Source organism: Heloderma suspectum, chromosome 6 (genome assembly GCF_057233095.1).
Source record: "Heloderma suspectum isolate Gila_16-S chromosome 6, 16-S_ref, whole genome shotgun sequence".
Classification (NCBI taxonomy): domain Eukaryota; kingdom Metazoa; phylum Chordata; class Lepidosauria; order Squamata; family Helodermatidae; genus Heloderma; species Heloderma suspectum.
This window is the reverse complement of record NC_139463.1, coordinates 101,562,489-101,581,731: the sequence shown is the minus strand read 5'-3', so window position 1 is coordinate 101,581,731 and position 19,243 is coordinate 101,562,489. Positions and strand designations below refer to the sequence as shown.

Genomic DNA, 19,243 nt, shown 5'->3' with positions numbered 1-19,243 from the left:
GATCCCCTCTGGAAGCAGAGCCGCTGAGTCTAGACCTGCCGTCTCTGTGTTTGAAGCCCTGCTTCGGCTAGTTCAGAATGCACTGGCCTGCCTATTAAGAGTCTTAGACTGAGATTCTTATGCTTTACTATTCTGAAGCTTCTACACTAACTGTCAATTCCTTCCCAGGCCCAGTTCAAGCCATATATGCGGCCCCTGAGCATATCAGGGAGTTTCTACGCTTGTATAAACCCTGCATCCAATTTGGGATGTTATGATGAGGCCCTGCTCTGAGTCCTATCTTATGTGGAGGCTACACTGGCCTCCGCTAGGAGCAGGGCCTTGCCTGTAGCAGCCCAGAAACTCTCTTTGAGAGAGCTATGCACAGCCTCCTACCTGTTCTCTTTTGAGAAGACTATAAACATATTTTCAGATTGCCTGAAAGATCTGTTAGCCAGCTACTGCTATCCCTTTAAGCCAGAGGTAAGCAACCAAGGTACCCTCACTTCTTTTAATCCATACATTTTCTTACAGGCAGCAGGGATTGCTGTGAAATAGGTTTCTGTTGTTGCTGAAAACTATGGGCTCAGAGGAATTGTTTATTCTGTATTCAGTGTTTCAGGCAGGTTACTTGTACTTTGCCACGCCTCCCATGGCAGCCATTTTGTGGTGGTGCCCAGGACACTTTCTCAAATGGCCAAATGTGTCCACGGTTCCAAAAGGTTGCTTACCTCTGCTTTAATGTATCGCTGGTTATTTTGTTTAATTGTACTCCTTTTGGTTTTACTGCTCTTTTATTGTTTGTTTGATTGTTTTTAATTTTCTGAGTTGATTTCACTGTTGTTGGGTTGTTGGTTTTCATTTTGGAGGTTATTATTTTGCTTTTACCTGTGAGCTACTTTGCTGGTCTGTGGTATACAAATATTTTAAAACAAATGGAATTTAAGAGTGGAACCCCAGTTCAGTTTTAAAATAGGACTGTGTTGGGATTGCATCAGTTTGGACACATGGGAATAGAGAGGGACTGAAGAAAAATCACAGCTTTTCGCTAAATTTAGGTCTGCAATGTCCAAGTTTCATACAGATAATGCTAATATATGATGCTAAAGGTTTGCAAAGCCCACACCTAATGCTGTATCCAATGCCGGTTTGCATGCTACTTCGGGGGCGGGGGGATTATTGTTAATTTAATACAAAAATTGATCTCTCACAGAACAGTTACCAAATTTGCCACCGTTTATCTCTTATAACTCCTACCAGGCTTGTTCCACTCCTCCATGTCTATCAAATTTTAAAACAACTTTTAGATTAAAAAAAAGAAAGGCAATTGTGCATATCTGTCTATTCATCATTGTTCACATTGTGGCTCATTTAACATTACTGCCTTTTAAAACTGATTTTGCACCTCCTGATATTTCCTAATCTCAGAGATATGCACCTCCTTGTTGCAAAAATATTTATCATGCACCCACACACAAACTCACCCACATACGCACGTGTAAGTGGACCTGGCTGCAATTTTAACAGTTGAACTCCCCTTCCCATGCAAAGAAAGCAGAGGTCATAGCAAGGCCGGCCCAAGACATTTTGCCACCTGAGGCAGAGCAGCAAATGGTGCTCCCCACCTAAACAAGTCAAGGTGCATAGTACCCAATGTTAGCTGAATTATTTTGGTACATGTGGCAGAACATGCCATAAGCACCTCTCCCCCCATATGGCAGTAGAAATACAATACCAACAAGGTAAATAACGAGTGATTCGCCACCCTTTCATAGCACCACAATTTGCTGTCTGAGCTGACTACCTCATGCTGACTCATGGTAGGCCTGGCCCTGGGTCATAGGACTACCAGTCTACCCTTCACTGACTGGCAGTAGCTCTCCAGGGTTTCAGACAGGATTATTTCCTAGCCCTACCTGGAGGTGCCAGCGATTGAACTTGGGGCCTCTTGCACACAAAGCAGGTGCTCTACCACTGGGCTACAAACCTTTCAGCATATGTTGAGAAATGAAAGAACAAGGCACAGAAAGATAAGAAAACTGTAAGGATTGCACTGAAGGAATACCAATCGGGACAAAAGCCAAATTACCTCCATTTGAGGGATTCTGCTGGAAGCCCCAAATTACCTCTGCTTGGCCACTGCAAAGGGATAGCTAACCGCTCCCTGAAATACCTATCGCCTTCTTGACGCATCATAGCCATGTCTGTGAAGCGGAAGACACACCTTGTGCTTCCACTTGGTTGTGAGCATGCAGGCTTTGTGATGTCATAGCTATGCTGGCACCTCCAGGCTGTCCGACAGCAGCTACAGCAAGGTGCGATGTCCTGGCTAGTGTTCTGGCTAATATCTCTGGCCATCACAGGATCTCACAGCTGCCTCAAGTGCAGCCAGGATGCCATGGCGGTGCTGAGGGAATTCAAAGATCGCTACTTGGAGACAAAACTCCACAGGGACCCTGAACTTAGAACAAAATTGCGGAGGCTCCTGGACCATGCCATAGAGGAGCTGTCGCTTCGGCCCCGAGATCCGAAAAAATTCATGGGTACCATTGGTATGGCTGTACCCATTCTGGCCTCCCTCCCTGAGAAAAATTCTTGGGGCATTAGGACCAAACCCTGACCTCCACACCCACTGATAGGATCTGCACGTGTTTTTAAGCACTGGAGTTTTAATTGTGTAACACAAGTTGGGATGGGGGGATCATATTACTAAAATGTAATGATTACAATGCTCTTAAGATTAACATTTTAGGGCTTTTCTATTTTTTGTGCACTTGACATTCCCTCCTCATGGTTGTTTTTTAGGGGTTCCTTAGATGATGTCATGATCCTCCAGTTTCGCTTCTGTTTTTAAACAGCACTTTTTAAATTATTATTAAATTTATTAATCGCCCATCTGGCTGGTCACCCAGCCACTCACTTTTGGCGAGTTTTTTCAGAGCAGGGAAATGTGGCATTTAATTGTGAAAGCGAAAGGAAAGCACCATTTCCTCTTGTGTAGTTCTGCCATTCCGGTATACCACAGCGCCATCTAGTGGTTATGTAGCAGAGGAGCAGGAAGGGAAATGCTCTTCATGTAGTGGTCTGACCTCAATTCTGCAATGAAAAGCAGATACAGTGGATTAACAGCCAATTAACAGCCTTGTGTAGATAAGCTTTTAGAGGCCCAGTTTAAAAATAAAAATCTAATAGTCTATGTATCTTAGATGCCACTAAATCAGGGGTGTGGAACCTCAGGCCTGGGATCTCAATCAGGTCTTCTGGGGTTCCCCAAATGGCAATGCCTCCCATCGCTGTCCTCACCCCATTCCTCTAACCACCAATCGTTTGGTGGTTTCTCAGCTTTTGTACAGTTTTTTCCCCATTCTAAAAAGTTGAAATGCCTCTCCTAAGGCGTAGTTACTTGCAGGAAGAGGTTTAAATTAAAATATGCTGATATTTTTGGCCCTGCACTAAATAAAGCAGAGAGCTCAGGAGGAGGTTTGGCATGGGCACCCAGCCAAGCATTGGCTTCAGCATCCAGACTACCACTGTTAATTTCTTGCCTAGGAAAGCCTCAAAAACGTCCCCCTCATATCACCCACTACATACAACCCCACAGATTGACCACTAGAGAAAAGGATCTGAATCAGATCAGTTAATTTAAGCATCTTTAAGATAAGATAATTTAAGATAATTTAAACATCGAAGTTAAAAAAAATATAGCATGTGAGGAAGATTAAGAAGAGTCTTAATTTATGAGGATGAGTTGATAGGCCTGCAGGGCCGGCCCAAGGTATTTTGCTTCCTGAGGCAAAAGACAAGATGGCACCCCTTCCATTCCATGTACAAATGCTGACTGGACTGGTGGTTGAATCTTTCTTCAGCACCGGCAATGGGAGAGCATCCTTCACCCCACCTGAAGGCAGCCGGCTAGCTTAGGGGGCACAGGGCAGGCCACATGACCCACAGCTCTCTCATCCAACACCTTGCTGCCATCTCCCAGCATCTGCCGCCTGAGGCAACTGCTTCGCTCTGCCTAATGGTAGGGCCAGCCCTGCAGTCCTGAACCTGTCCATTGACTAAAGTTTGATGGGTGGGTAAGAGAGATAGGGTGGCCCCAAAAAAGAGGACAAAAGAGGACACATGGTTGCACAAAAATGTGTTATGTGTTAATTTATATGTGTAGATGTACATTTAGAAATATATACTATAATTTAAATAGAAATACATCTCACCATAGCGGGGAAGCCTGCGACCCGGCAACTTATGTGCCTGCTTAGTGTGCTGCCCAGGTGCTTACTGTTCATGGGCAACTTCAAAGTCCCTCCTTTCCTTTCGTATAGTTTCTTACAGTTCTTTATCTTCAAGCCTGACTTAGACTGGATGGTGCTTCAGATAGAGGACACCTTCAAATAGAGAACTGTCCTCTGTAAAGTAGCCACCCTAGAATTAGTTGTGACACCATTGTAATGGAATAATGTCCCAAGGCAGACCCGCCTGGCTTCTTTTTTTATTTCATTTCATTTATTACGTTTGTATACTGCCCAAGAACCAAATCTGTTTGGGTGGTTTACAAAGATTAAAACCTTAAAAATACATTCCAAAAACCAGTTACATGCAAACATATAAACAGACAGCACACACAGACGCACACATATATCTAAAACAATTCTAACAATTTCGGGGTTTTATATGGTTTAGTGAAAACAGGGCTCTTGGCCAAAGCCAGGGCGAACCCTACCATTAGGTAGAGTGAGTCGGCTACCTCAGGTAGCTGATGGTGGCTTGTGAGCAGCAGTGATGTTGGAGGACAGAGCTGTGTATGCGACCCAGCCTGTCTTGCACCCCCTAAACTAGGCCAGTGCCGTCAGGTACAGTGGCAGACTCTGTCCTGCCACCGGGATTGAAGCAGAATTCAATGAGCAGTCTGGTCAGCTTCTGTACAGGGCATGGAGGGGGGTGCCATTTTGTCCTTCGCCTCAAGCAAAATGTCTTGGGCCAGCCCTGCCCAAGGTCTTTGGGGAACTGACAGTTTGCGGACTGGTGAGCATTATGACCGTTTCTTTTATTATATATTTCATGCTGCTGTGTGTGTGGAGGGGCAGGGGGTGTCATGGGTTACATTTTCTTTTTCCTGCCTTATATTGTATATTTGTTTTAATTCTTAAAAAAGAAGAAGCAAGGGACATAAATCTTTTCCAGCAGTGCCCTATGTATGTTTACTCAGAAATAGGCTTTGTCGAATCAGTTTCCGGCAGGGTAGCCATGTTAGCCTGTTGCAACAAAAACAACAGCGTCTTGTGGCATCTTAAAGACTAACAGGTTTATTCTGTTAGCTTTTGTGGACACTTCACTGCATCTGATGAAGTGGACAGTGTCTGTGAAAGCTTATGCCAGACTAAACCTGTTAGGGTGCAATCGTATGTATGTTTATACAGAAGGAAGTCCTACAACTCCCAGCATTCCCCAGACAGCTGCTGGATGGGGAATGCTGGGACTTGTAGGACTTTTTTTCTGTCCAAACATGCATAGGATTGTGCCCTTACTTGTCTTCCCCTGATTATGTTTTATCAGACTGTTCAGGGTTGTAGCTGCTGTTGTGTTGTAAGTTTTGGCTTATGCTGGAGTTTGTTGTTTTTTGAATGTTTGCTATTTTTATTACTGTAGCAGTTTTTATTATTTAAATGTTATTGCTGTAAGTCACCTTAGGAGGGCTCCGGTCCTCAAAGGCAGCCTAGACATATTTCAGATAAAAAGATGAGAGAGAGAGCGAGAGAGAGAGAGAGAGAGAGAGAGAGATGCCTGTCTGCCAGAGCAGGAAAGAAGGAAGCTAGCTTCTTTCTCCTTCCTATAATTTTTCCTCTTTTCCATTCAGATGAAATCACCCTAGGAAAACTCGCTACCAACTTCAAACGCTCTGTAAACCGGATCATGGAAAGCAACTTTGAAGGTAGAAACGTGCGAAAATAAATGATGCCAAATGGCCCATAAGAAATAAACAAGATTGATTCCTCCCCATTAAGAATATACTGAATTTATATAGACTGGAATGTATTAAACAAAGGGTGAGTCTGTGTATGGCCTTCCAAGACATGTGTGTTCAAGGCATGGCTTTGCCTTGGCTGCCCAGTTCATCCATCCATCCATCCATCCATCCATCCATCTGGCCTGCCTATTTTAAACCTGTCATAATCATGTATCCCAAGCCTTATGTCTTGCAATCAACTGGGCAGTGCCACCTGGTGGTCTTCTGAAATAGTGCACCCCTATTTACTCCTCTTAAGAATGGACAAATCAATCTATTTGTGTTCTGTTTCACTTTTTCATGTCCTCACTCATAACTTCCGCATGAATCTACACGTTAAAAAAAATGCACATGAAAATTTGCATTTTAAAATATACATAAGACACTCCATCTTCTTGAGACACTGACATGCAGACTTTATGCCTACAGTAGCAAGCCAACTCCCCCACTCCCTGCACACATTATTTTGTGCAACATAACAAGCCTGATTTGGAGATCTTGAGAGCTTGCTCACAAGTCTGCACATTTTGGGTTGCTCTTAATAAAGACCTTTGCAGCCTGATTGAGGATTTAGCAATTTTAAAATAATATTTCTGAATGTATTTTCTTCCCAAACACAGACGTTTTAGGGAGCAATCCTATGGCTGCTGGACAGTGGCTAGACGGCCATAGGACATGCGGTTTCCTGGGAACCAAACTCAGAGCCCGCGCTCCAAGGTCAGTTCCCGGAAAACCGACCTCCCTGCGCTTCCACGCTGCCCCTGTCCTCCATGCTCACAAGAGGAGCACGGAGGGGCCGGAAAGGGGCGTGGCTGGGGGCGTTCCGGGGCAGGGAGACCGTAGCTGCCTGTACGACACATCCAATGTGTCATACAGCAGCGTCCTTCCCCACTCCGTCCTCCTGCGGCTAGACAGCCGCAATTGGCTGTCTAGCCGAAAAAGCAGGGCTGGAGGAGCACGGAGAGAATGATCCCCTCTGTGCTTCTCCTGCCCTGCTTTGGACAGGTGGTCGCCTCTGAGTTCAGAGGCGGCTGCCTATCTAGATAGGATTGCACCCTTACTTAATTTTCTCTCAAAGCAAGCATTTTTATTTTTTTAAAACGCACCGTGATTTGTTTTTTGAGACAAGAACTGTGCAGGAACCGGGAATGTTTGGGAAGTGTAAAAGAAAGCCAGTGGACAGCTAAGTTCTGATCTGCATGTTAGTCTGGGTGGGAAGTGCAGAACAGGTCAGTTCATACTGGAATTCTCAAAGTCAAGCATCCCTAGTCCATCCTGGGTCTATTTTAGGGCCCTCTCCAGGGCCCAGTACCAGCAAAAGAGGACTCTTTCAACCGTATGCCTCATCATCCACATTCCTCACCCCTTACCTCCTGCTTTTCCTTTGCAGATGGACAACTTTATAATGAAGTAATGTGGAGCACTCAGAACCTCTTAAGTACTTTTGAGGAGATAATGCCAAAATTTGTGAAGGGTAAGCTGTGCTAAATTTCTAAAACAAAAAACAAGAAAAACAAGAAAAGGCTCCAGGGTTCAGGGTTCTGTTCTGGGAGCTCTCCTCCTTAATCCTATTAAATCTGTGAGGGCTGGCTATGGTGAGGTGCTCAGGTGTACAAAATTATGTGTGGTGTGGAGAATGCAGATAGGGAAACATTTTTCTCCCTTTCTCATGATACTAGAACCCAGGGTCATCCCAGGAAGCTGATTGGTGGGAGATTTAGGGCAGATATAAGGAAGGACTTCTTCACACAGCTCCTAGTTCAACTATGGAATTCACTAGCACCAGATGTAGTGATGGCCACCAATTTGGATGGCTTTAAAAGGGGGTCAGACATATTCCTGGAGGAGAAGTCTATCAATGGCTGCTAGTGCTGATGGCCATGTGCTACCTCCAGTATCAGGGCCAATATGCTTGTGTGCACCAGTTGCTGGGGAACATGGGCAGGAGGGTGCCATAGCACTTGTGTCCTGCTTGTGGGTTTCCTGTGAGCAACTGGTTGGCTACTGTGTGAACAGAATGCTGGACTACATGAACCCTTGGTCTGCTCCAGTAGGGCTCTTCTTATATTCTTATGTTCATTAAATGCTCAGAGGCATTCTTTTTTATTATTACGGTGCATATTCCGGGGCTGAGACCTGGCTTCTGGGGTTGAGCAGTGATGAGCACTAGCCCAGATTAAACATTGAAGCTAAGGAGTGGTTTTCACTCAGGGTCACCAGGACCAGACCCTTACTCTGACCCCTATCTGTCTGTTGGGTTGCTGGGTCTCCATCATCCTAATGTCTGTGAGACTCAAGAGATGGGGCTTGATGATGTCATGAGTTGTGGCCTGGTGACATCACAGGGTTGCCAACTCTTGAAAGTCAAAAAACTAGGTTGGACCTGAGTGCATGGTCCAGCAGTAAAGGGGTAGAACTATTTTATTTATTTCTATACCACCCAATAGCCGAAGCTCTCTGGGCGGTTCACAAAAAATTAAAACCACAAAGCACAGCATAAAACAATATAAAATACAAAAGCTTAAAACCACAATATAACAGTACAACCAGAATAAAACATAGCAGCAATGCAGATATTTAAAATATAGATTTAAAACACCAAATATAAAAGACTAAGAAGCTAAAATGCTAAAATACTGGGAGAATAAAACTAGAGAATTATGGGAGGGGGGAATAAAGGGAAATATGGCTTGAGGGGACTGGGTTTGGGGGTTTCTTGGAGAAATTTCAAAACCTTTTATCAGTGATCAGTGAGATACCTTTTAACAGGGCTGGCCCTATCATGAGGTAGAGTGAGATAGCTGTCTCAGGCAGCAGTTGCTGGGTGGCGGCAGGGAGGTATTGGAGGATAGGGCTGTGTGGCCCATAATGGCTTGCCTGCTGCTGTAGAACAGGGGTAGGCAGAAGAGGTCTCCAGGTGCTTTTGACTTCAACTCCCAGAAGCCCCTGCCAGCATGACCAATGGTCAGCAATGCTGTGACTTGAAGTCCAAAACATCTGGAGATCTACTTTCTGCCCACCCCTGCTGTAAAAGACACTGTCATTCAACTGCCAGTCCAGTTTGCTTTTGTATGTGGAAATGGAATGGAGGAGTGGGAGGAATTTGTCCTTGGAGCAAAATGTCTTGGGCGGGCCCTGCTTTTTAAAGCAACTTTCCCATCTTCACGTGCTTCTCTGCCCAGCAAATTAGCAAAAACATGGCCAGGGCAATCCACTACTCCTTTACACAGCTTATTTATATAATGGTTGGTCCTCTTATGGTAGGTTTTAAAAAGGCCACACCTTTATTGTAGAGCTGGAAAAAGTGCAGAAAAGGGCAACTAAAAGGATCAAAAGGCGGGAGCACCTCCCCTATGAGGGAACATTACAACAGCTGGGCTTGCTTAGCTTGGAAAAACGGCGAGTGTGGGTAGACATGATAGAGTTGTACGCAACTGTGCATGGTGTGGAAGAAGTGGATAGGAAGACATTTTTCACCCTCTCTCATAACACTAGAACCCGGGGTCATCCCATGAAGCTGATTGGTGGGAGATTCAGGACAGATAGAAGGAAGGACTCCTTCACACAGCGGATAATTAAACTATGGAGGAGAAGTCTATCAATGGCTACTAGTCCTGATGGCTATATGCTACCGCCAGTATCAGACGCCGTATGCCTATGTACGCCAGTTGCTGGGGAACTGGGCAGGAGGGTGCTGTTGCATTCATGTCCTGCTTGTGGGTTTCCCATGGGCAGCTGTTTGGCTGCTGTGTGGACAGAATGCTGGGCTAGATAGACCCTTGGTCTGATCCAGCAGGGCTCTTCTTATGTTCTTAAGTTCCATATGCAGTTATTACCACAGGCAGGCATACGCATATCAGCCAACCTAGCACACCTATGCACTTAGAAGGAGCTATCAAATGCACAGGGGTGCTTGGACTGCCCTCAGTTTTAATTTGCTGCCCCAAGGCCTCGATAGGGTTAGAAGAATCTACCAGTTTCGCTTTCTTCTGCATTCATTTGCTTCTTCATCTCAGTTTTTTTTTGTCCTGTTTATGAAGATATTTGTGGATTTTGGTAAGTTCTTATCAAACAACAAACCGAATGAAATTCTCACCCATCTGCGCTGTCAAAATTCAGCAGGTACAGCTATTCCTAGCATGGCGAGGACCATGTTGTACCTGCCTGCCATGTAACTGTTAAAGATGAGGAGACTGCCAGAAAAAAGGAGGTGGCCACCTTAATTCAGCACCACAAACATGGCTGAAGGCACAAGGATTCAGAGCCAGACTTTGAAGAGCTAAGCACTCAAAGCCCTCGGCTGGGATGGACGAATCTGTGTCAGTTTCTCTTTCCCACACATTTGAATTTTTTAAATCCCAGGTTCCTTCCATCCTGTTTGTAGAAAAAAAATGCAAATTTTCCTAAGTTCTTATCAAAAAGGCAAACCAAACAAAATACTCACCTACCCATACTTGAGAGTGAATTCCCAGAATGAGTACCTGATCAAAGCCTAAAATCTGGTAATCCTACAATCTATCCAGCCTTCTCCAAACTGATGCCCTCCAGTGTGTTGGTGTGTAGCTACCATTATCCCAGCCAACATGCATGGCCATTGGCCATGCTGGCTGGTGTTTATGGGAGGTGTAGTCCAACACATTGCAGGACACCAGGTTGGGGAAGCCTGGTCTAATTTAAGCTAATTCATCTATGATCTATAGCATCTGTATGAAGGACCGCACAAACCTGCCCATATATAGAGATCATACTTGGAGACCGTTCTCAGGTTGCTCCCCATCATCTGAAGCTAAATGGGTGGTGGCCACATCAGATCACTGTTAAAAGGATTGCTGCAGAGGCCAGTTTAAAATTTGGTATTGGCGAATCTAACTGGGTACTTGGCAATGGAGGGGGAACCCCCCAATTTCTAACTTCCTTCTTTCTTTCTTCTCTCTTTTTGCAGTTTATTGCAGCAATGAATGTGGTGAGTGTCAGTTTGGGGAAAGGATGGGTGGGGAGAGAAGGGTCTACTTAGGGCAAACATGTGGAACCTCAGGCCTGCAGGCCAAATCCAGCCCACTTATCAATGTCCTCCCACCTGGCCAATGGCAATACAGGATAGGGCTGGCCCTACCATTAGGCAGAGTGAGGTGGTCACCTCAGCTGGCAGATGCTGGGAGGCAGCAGCAAGGTGCTGGAGGAGAGAGCTAAATGGCAAGCAACGTGCTCTGTGCCCCCTAAGCTAACCTGCTCCCTCCAGGTGCAACGGAGGATGCTGTTCCATTGTCATTGTTGAAGAAACAGTCCAGCTGGCTTTTGTCCACGGGACGGGAGAGGGCTTCATCTTGTTCTTTGCCTCAAGCAACAAAATATGTTGGGCTGGTCCTGGTACAGGAGGAAGTCTTGTGATGAGCCAGGAAGCTGGAGGCAATGGTGCAGTCGGGACTCTGGGGCAGAGGTCCGGGTCCCCGCTCCGTAGAATGAGCAGGGAGGCCCCCAAGCACAGCAAGGTTGGTTTACCACATTTTGAAGTAAGCGAAGTAAGGACACAGGACCATCTAAAGAGGGGCCCTAAAAGACCATTAAGTCCAGACTCCATTTATTGCCAAACCACACCACAGACTGGATGGTGGGGGGAGGACTTCTGTTTCTTACCCACACCTGTGAAATAAGCAGGAATGATGCCCCTTTATAAGTGGGGTGGGGAAAAGACAGCTCCTGTCTCCATCGCTTGCTGGAGACTTCCTTATCTGTCAAGTGATTTAGCAAGAAGTGTTCTGCTTTTCTTCCTCCAGAATTTGGAGGAGTTCTCCCACACCATTAGGGATGGTAGGTTTTCAGCTGGCTCCTTGTAGCTCTGCCTTTTAACAGCAGGATGTGGTGCCAAAACCAGGAGGTGACAATAGCTATATCAGCCTCCCCCAAGCTGGTGCCCTCCAGATGGCTGGGGTGATGGAAATTGCAGTCCAATACGTCTGGAGGGCACCAGCTTGAGGAAGGCTGGTCTAAATCTTCATGGCATAAAAAGCTTCATGCACCAGTTTTGGCACACCAACATGCTTTTAAAGGCACAGGAGCAGGGCAGGGCATTTGCGGGGGTGGGGGGAGAGAATCAGTTGGCAATCTTGGTGTGCCAGACTTTTTGAAATGCAAAGAGGTTTGCACAGGACAATCTCCTGTTGGCTTGCGCCTCACCAATCCATTCTGTGTGACCTAAAGCAGACATGACTTTAAAGACAGAAGCAGTTACGTCTCTCCCTGCCTCCCCGTTTTACTCTAGAGTAAGCACAGGGGGTTGGGAAGGGGGCTTTAACCCTCCTTCCCCACATTGGTCTCAATCTGGATCAGGGGGCACACCTTACACTTCTACTGAGAAATCGTGATATGTTAGCGTAGGGGTGGGCAACATGCAGCCGTTCAGATGTTTTGGCCTACAATTCCCATCAGCCTTAGCCAGCATAACTAATGAGGAGGAGGGATGATGGGCATTGGAGTCTGGAGGCCACAAGCTCCCCACGCCTGGGTTAGCTGTAATATATCACCCACTCCGCTGCCTAGGATTTGCCTCCTGAGGCAGCCACCTTTCACTGCTGTGCAGCAGGCCGCACTCAGCCTGCCGTCTCGTCTCCAGGCCTCTTTCTTCCCCTCTGCACCCAGAGAGCTTCTGTTCCTCCAAACTGAACCTCACCCACCCCTTTCCTGGTCCTCCTCTGATCAGACTCCTGCTCCACAGGCCGGATGCTTTACTTGCTCATCAACTGCTATTCATGCGAGACAAATTATTACTCATGCTACAAGAACATCCGCTGTGGAGGTGAGAGAGACCGGAGACCAGGCCGGAGACGGGGGCACGGATATGAGCTGGGGCGATAAGAAACGAGGCCTGGTGGGATCGAGACCTGCGGGATCAGGCCCCAGGCCCCAGGCTGCATGGAGGAGCCATGATTCTCTCAGCCAGGGTGGCCAGGAAGTGAGGCCTGGTGCCAGGCCGGGCGGGGCTGCAGATCTGATGTAAGGTAGCCGCCAATGAGGCCAGGCAGTGGAATAGATTTTGGTGAATTTTGCAGAAAGGAGGATACGAGTGGAGATGGACGAAGATCTGATTCTGGACTGTGCTCTGATGTGGCACAAGTTAAGCCACGGTGTGAAGAGATACAACTTCTACCGGGTAGGCAGCGCCCCCTAATGAGCAGCCTTCTCTGATACCAGCCCATTTGCCTCCCCCAGAGCTCCTGCCATCACCTCTGAACATTGTGGATTTGTAGCATTCTGGCAAGAGCGAGCTTAGTGATTCATTACATTTTTATCCCATCCTTCCTCTGCAGAGCTCAGAGTGGAATACATTGTCTGTCCCCCATTTCTGCCCTCAGGCTGAGAGAGAGAGAGAGAGCCTTTTTACATGAGGCTTTTATTGTGCACTCATGATTCTGCACTCATGGTAGTTTGCGGGTCCTTTACATGATGGCATCATCCTCCAGGGCCTCTCCTGTACTTTGCAATCATTATCCTGGGTGGGAGGCGTTTCTAACAAGGAAAGTCTAGTATTTTTCATGAATGGCATTATAGAAACCTAGTGTCATTGCACAATTCTGCTATACCACAGTGACACTGAGTGCTTGTGTAATGGAACATATAGAAAGGGAGAAAGGGGGGGGGGAATCCCGGAAAAAAAACGCATGTAAAGGAGCTGATCTTAATCCGGCAAATAATCTGGAAGCAGAACCCTCGGTAAAGATGTGGGTTAAAAGCCTCTTTTAGAAAAGCCCGGAGTTTGGCCCAAGATCACCCAGTGAGCTTCATATGCGGATTTGAATCCAGGTCTTCTTGGGTCCTAGGCCTGGCCTGGCAGGTCTTCCCATCCTGTCCACCAAGGCCGTTCCTTCCACCCTGAAGTGCTGCCCCCACCCCTGGAGAAGGGCGAGGGGAGATGGAAACCAGCTCAGTCAGGCATCACTGCAGTAATGCAGCAGGCGCACCTTGAAGCAGTAGTTCCTGCAGGGGCAGCTCTCTCCTTGCCACTGAAGCAGCAGCAGTCGCCAAAAGTCTATGCGAGTGTATGAAAAGTGTATGAAAAGTGACAATACTGTGTGTGAGGGAGAGGGGGAGCAAGAGAGGGGCTGTTCATACGACATGCTAACGCACACTCAGTGGTTGAGTGTGGCTTGTTTTGAACCGTGGGTTGTTTGTTGAACTGTGGGTTAGTGTGTTGTATGAACTCAGCACATTTTCTGCAGGGTGGGTTAGCATGTTGTCTGAATGCACCCAGGTGGCCTGTTAACTATGCAGTGTGGCTTGCTAATCACCCTGAACAACCCAACAACAAACCATGGCTTCTCAAGGTGGTTAGTTCGAGAAAATAAGCCACACTGCATGGTTAACAAGCCACCCTGGCTGTGTTCAGATGACACGTCAACCCACGGTTCAACAAACAACCCACAGTTCAAAGTAACCCACATTCAACCACTGAGTGTGGGTTAGCACGTTGTGTGAACCACCCCAGAGAGGTGACCCTGACCACTTTGGCTTCTCCTCCGCCCCGCTAGCATGTGGCCCCTAACGTCGCCTTAGGCTGAAACATTTTCCCCACGCCTGCACTACGCTCACCATGATGCACACAGAACTGGTTCTCCCCAGGAGCCTCCAGTCAAATCCGGGCTTGTCCTTCTCCCCCTCCTCCTCCTCCTCCTCAGTTGGTGAATGGCAAACAGCAACTGATGGCCAATGGTCCAGATCCCTTTCTGGTCAAGAAGGAGGCCAGAGTTAATGACACGGGCAGATACCAGTGTGAAATGCTTGATCCGGAGGGCTATCCCGCCAGCCAGCTCAACTTCCAGGTAGTAGGTGAGTGAAGCGAATGTGGGCCTCAAGGGAAACACCTCAAGATGCTCCACCTTGGTGGAGTTTGGATGACTGAGCCCCCCCCCCCCCCCGCGTTCAAGGTTGTGGGGCTGCCTGGTCTCGCCACGCCCCATGCTGCCAAAGCACCTGGCAGCCATGCGTCCTCGCTAGCAGTACATTTGATGCATGTGGGAAGGAGCTTTACAGGCATCCTGGTGTACGCATATATAGCTTGTCCATACCAGGGGGAATCCTGCCCCAACAAGGTGTTTCTTCAGGGCCAGTGGCAAGGTTGGGCACCTGCCGAGGGCTCACAATCCAGCAGGGCCCACTGACAAGAGCCCCCTGGATTTATTCCTCCTCTTCACCATTGCAGCCTGCTTGTTCACCTCCTTTTGCTCTGGCCCAGAGACCGGTGGTGGTGGTGAGCAGCAGACGCCGCTGGCCACGCTCCCTGGCTCTCTGCCTGTCATGCTAGCAAGTGGTGGCAACGAGGAGCAAGAGGAGGAGGTGCAAGAGCAGCTGGTGACAATGGCGGTGGGAAGGCAGGCTCACGGAGGGAGGGGGCCTGTTGCGGGTATCTTGCCCAAGGGCCCTCTGAACCTTGGGGCTGGCACTGAGCACCTGTTGCGCGGAGGAGCTCAGCCACATCCATCCCTATGCGTGTGCAGCACCTTCTCATCCCCGGGACGGCAGGGCATGTGTGTGGCTGCTGGGTGCCTCTGAAGCAGGGCTGCCCTGCATGGCCACGTGACCCCTCCTTGAATGTGTGGGGAGGAGTGTCTTCTGAAAGCCCCTGCTGAGTCCGTCCCTTGCGCCACTTAGCCCAGTACTGTTTACTCCAGCCTTTCCCCAAGCTGCATCCCTCCAGATGTTTTGACCTACAACTCCCATCATCCTTGGCTATTGGCTATGCTGGATGGGGCAGATGGGAGCTATACAGTCCAACAACATCTGAGGGTACCTCTCTGGGGAAGGCTGGTCTCAACTAACTGGCAGTGGCTCTCCAAAGTCAGAGGCCATGCTGGCTGGGGATGATCGGGGTTGTAGTCCAACACATTGAGAAGGTGCGGGGTTGGGAGAGGCTGCCCTAAATTTGTTTTTGAGACCACCAGATGTGTTTTTATTCTGGGAAGCTGTAGTACTGACAAGGAGCCAGCAGAGGGAGCTCGGAAACAAATTTGTTATCCTACATTGTCCATGTTAGTCACTTGTGTGGCCTGTTAGTAGCCTAAATAGTAATAATTAAAATCAATATTGTTATCCTATTTCCCACCCAAACTTCTCTTACCCACCCCTCTCCTCTTCCTCCATCAGTGCTGCCCTCAGCTGGAAGGACCACGTGGTTTCCCCGGCCACAGACTACGATGGAAGGCCCCCTCACCTTAGGTGTCTCTTCCCGGGCACCCCCTCCTGAAGAGGACTGGACAGTTTGGATAGTGATCGGGAGCACAGGAGGGCTGCTTTTCATCATCGTCGTTACATTGTGAGTCTCGGCATTTCCCCACACATGTGGCCCCTCATTTCGCTTCCCTGAGGGTGACTGGAAAGAGGTCCCGACCCACCCACCGACCCACAAACCTCCATTTCCAGAGCCTCCTCCCCCAATTGTCATGTTAAGTTTGAAAATAACACACGGCCCTAAGGCAGCCTTCCCAACCTGGAGCCCTCGGTGTTGGATCGACGTTCCATCATCCCCAGTCAGCATGACCAATGGTGGGGGATGATGGACATTGTAGTCCAGCCCATCCAGAGAGTGCCGGGTTGGGGGAGGCTGCCCTAAGGCAGCAGGCCCACCACCTGTAGGCCCACACTAACTCTGGTGCCTTGGGGAGCTGCCGGCTGCCCCCCCCCCCATTGCTAAGCCTCTGACTTGGTCTGCATATGCAATGCAACGAGGTGGGGAAAGTCCAGAGGTGGTTCCCCCCCTCCCCATTCCACATAAAGAAGCCAACTTCACAGGCAGACGGATCATACTTAAATTATGGCAATGGGACAGTGCCAGAAGGCAGCAGGCTAGCTTAAGGGGGGTTGGACAGGCTGTGTGGCAGACACAGCTCTGTCTTCCAGGAGCCAGGGGGCTCAGGAGTGGTGGCTGGAGGTTCTGCTACCGCTGTCTCCCCACACTTCTCAGCATCTGCTGCCCTGATTCTGCCTAATGGCCCTGAACTATACTACTTCAGACCGATGGTGGGGCAATCATATATTCGAGTATGTAAAAAGCTCCCTGCAAGCAAAAATAAAAACTAGCACATCATGGGATGGCTGGGTTAGAATCTCTCTCCCGATGTGTTGTTTTTATTTATTTAATTGCTGGGAATTTTTGTTAGTTTACATGAGGAGGCATTACAAAATGGTATCTCTCAGCTGCTGTTTGAAATGGTACAGTCCAGAATTCTACCATCTCATTCTCCTGCATGTGTGGACTTGCCTAGGCCCTTCTCGGCCTTTCTCTCATTGGTTGGAGTCATTGGGGCTGTTCACACAACACGCTGCGGCTTGTGGTGGCTTATTTAAGCCACCATGAGCCACGACGCCCGCAGGAACCATCCTGAATATTCAACCCGATTGTGGGTTGTTGTGTCATGTGAACCAGGCCAGCTGGGCTTATGCGAGGGTTAAACTCAAACAGGCGATGGGTTATAGGAGGGTTGGCATGCTGTACGAACCTGGCCACCATAACCCCCACCAGCCGAGTTCACACGACACAAGAACCCATGGTCAGGAACTGAATAGTCAGGTTGGCTCCCGTGGGTGCTGTGGCTTGTTATGGCTTAAATAAACCACAACATGTCACGTGAAACAAGTTATTGGTTTGGTTTACACGTGCAGCAGAATGAGGTGGTTCTCTGGGCTGTACAACTTCAGGCTGCATGACAGAAATGCTTTCTCTGAATGCTTCCCCATGTACTCCCTGCTAGTAGGAAAGCAGCACAGCAGGGGGAAACGTTCTCAGCCAGCTCTCTCCCTGCTGCACCAGTTTTCCACTTGGAGCCTTTTGTTTTTACATAATGGAATGCTCAAAAATGTGCTATTCCCCCCTGCAGTCTGAGGTAAGACAACCTCATCTTACCACCTTATTCTGGTACAGATGTGGGCCAGGCCCTAGTCAAGGGATGGGGAATGTGCCTCCAGATGTTGCTGGACTGCAGCTCCCATCAGCCTTAGCCAGCACAGCCAGTGCTGAGGGACAATGGGAGCTGCAGTCCAACATCATCAGGGGGCTCCACATTCCCCCTCCCTGCCGTAGCAACTAGGCAGATGGACTTTTGACTTGCCTACCAAAAATGATATTGCACGACCATCACTTGTAAAGTCTGCACTGTTGAGCAGAGGGTTGAAAGATGGACACATGGAGCGGACTGCTATAAGGGTTTTTTATACATCAGGCTTTGGTGATTATACTGGGTAAGTGCTGAAATTTGTCATTAGCACTCTAAAAGAAGTCTTTATACCTGTGTAAATAAGGTGTGAGTGGACCACACCTGGTGAGATATGAAAAGATCAGTAATAGTGGCCAAACATCTGTAAAATAGTTTTTAGAAGACAAATTTTGCTTGTCCTTCTGGTGCCTTTTAGGTTGGAGTGCACCCCAGTTCCGGTCCCTTCTAACCCATCCAAAATTAACATGTGAGGATATGCTCTGTGCTTGCAAAGCAGTGGTAAGGTCCAGCAGGTGTGCCCCATGCCTTGTGTGAATCACATCGCCCCCTAGAACACTTCCCAGGATTCTCTGCAAAACACTGGGGCCTCCATGGCAGATGTTAGCAGACAAGGCAATGCGGGAAGTGTTCTCTAAAGCCAAAAGGCCTGAGACCTACTGTTCTTGACAATGCTTGCTTCCTCCTCTGATTTATAACCTGCTTCCTCTTATAGCTTATGTTACTATCGTCATAAGAACGATAACGAGGAAGAGGAAGATGACAATGAGGAGGAAGATGACGAGAGCGAGTCGTCGGAGCTGGTGGAAATGTGAAGTCTCCATCCTCTCCCCTGTTTGGATTCCTCATGTGCCTGTGCCTGCCCCAAAACCTTCTTCTATAGTACTTGCTAGTCTAACGCACTTATTTTTATTTATTTTATAAGAATGGATAAAGACAGTAGACATATACTTTACTAGATAACTCCTCAGGTTCTGTAGGAGAGAATTAAGGCTGAATCGATTGCTGTCAGGGCTCCTGATGTATTTATTGGGGAGAATTAAAGAGGTGGCGATGGAGAAGTTGGGGAGACAGGATACCCGAGGGGCAGGCTGTACGTTGAGAGTCATACAGATACATGCAATGTCACTATTTCTGAAGTCAAGCAGCTTCAAGGAGAAGGGATCCAGCTGGAGTGGAGAAGCAGCAGCTGTGGAATGAGTGCTCAACCCTTTCCCCACTGGCCATTTCTCCATTCCAAGCATCTACCCACAAGTATGCTCAGAACACTGCAGCAGGA

The 19,243-nt window shown here is 47.9% G+C and overlaps 1 protein-coding gene across 1 annotated transcript; it reads left to right on the top strand.

Annotated features, from left to right (window-relative positions):
- Positions 1-80: 80 nt before the first annotated feature.
- IZUMO1 (izumo sperm-oocyte fusion 1) lies at positions 81-18,970 on the top strand. The gene is made up of 9 exons (XM_084805665.1): positions 81-462; positions 5,837-5,911; positions 7,377-7,460; positions 10,929-10,949; positions 12,699-12,779; positions 13,033-13,133; positions 14,656-14,806; positions 16,121-16,289; positions 18,680-18,970. The coding sequence occupies exons 2-9, from the start codon at positions 5,893-5,895 to the stop codon at positions 18,777-18,779; spliced, it is 726 nt and encodes a 241-aa protein (XP_084661791.1). The 5' UTR covers positions 81-462; positions 5,837-5,892; the 3' UTR covers positions 18,780-18,970.
- Positions 18,971-19,243: the final 273 nt, after the last annotated feature.